At 65.6% G+C, this 928-nt stretch overlaps 1 protein-coding gene across 1 annotated transcript in view; it reads right to left on the reverse strand.

The window, feature by feature from the left end:
• Window positions 1–928, reverse strand: part of TNPO3 (transportin 3) — a gene marked incomplete at both ends in the record, with an annotated part of 28,741 nt that overhangs the window by 9,947 nt on the left and 17,866 nt on the right. The window contains one exon of the mRNA XM_010003701.1: window positions 79–221. Within this exon, the coding sequence (XP_010002003.1) occupies window positions 79–221 (143 nt within the window). The remainder of the gene's footprint in view (window positions 1–78; window positions 222–928) is intronic.

Raw genomic sequence — 928 nt, forward strand, 5'->3', positions numbered from 1 at the left:
ACCGCCAGCCAGTCCGGCAGCAGGATCAGGGGGGATGGTCGGGGTGTCCCCCAAGCCCAGAGGAGGGGCCCCCTGCCCACCTGTGTGACCAGGGGCTGCAGCAGGGCAGCCGAGCCCTTCCCCACGCAGCGCACGGCGAAGCGCAGGCAGCGGCAGCGCCGCTCCACGATGCGGTTGTCGGCGCTGTGCTTGTTCAGGGTCTCTGACAGGACGGGCCAGATCTGGGGGCACAGAAACCACAGAGAAGGTTGTTGGGGGGAAGGGAGGGAAAGATGAGAGAGGGAGTCTCTCCTGTCCATCCAGCACCCCCCACCCCGCTGAGCTGTGGCCCCTCAGCACCGTCTCCTCCAGCCCCGGGGCGGTCGCAGAGCCCTGAGCCAGGGCTGCCTTAATGCAGCTGCCTTAATGAGGGAGCTGGGTTAATTGCTCTGCATCCTCTCCCTGCAGCTGCAGGGCCCGAGAGCTGGGGGAGGCAGGAGCAGGGAGGGAGGGACAGCTCAGGGTCATGGGGGTGGGACAGAGCTGAGATCATCCCGTCCAACCATCACCCCAACTCCACCGTGCCCATGGACCCATGTCCCTCAGCACCATCTACATGGCTTTGAAACCCCTCCAGGGATGGGGCCTCCCCCCCTGCCCTGGGCAGCCTGGGCCAGGCCCTGACAACCCTTGCCAGGCAGGAATTGTTCCCCAGATCCAACCTCAACCTCCCCTGGCACAACTTGAGGCCGTTCCCTCTTGTCCTGTCCCTTGTTCCTGGGGAGCAGAGCCCGACCCCCCTGGCTCCAACCTCCTCTCAGCAGCTGCAGAGCCAGCAGGTCTCCCCTCAGCCTCCTTTGCTCCAGGCTCAACACCCCCAGCTCCCTCAGCTGCTCCTCACAAGTTCTCCAGCCCCTTCTCCTTCTGCTCCAGCCCCTTCCCCAGCTCC

The sequence above is a fragment of the Chaetura pelagica genome, unplaced genomic scaffold (genome assembly GCF_000747805.2).
Source record: "Chaetura pelagica isolate M959 unplaced genomic scaffold, ChaPel_1.0 scaffold778, whole genome shotgun sequence".
In the NCBI taxonomy this organism is placed as follows: domain Eukaryota; kingdom Metazoa; phylum Chordata; class Aves; order Apodiformes; family Apodidae; genus Chaetura; species Chaetura pelagica.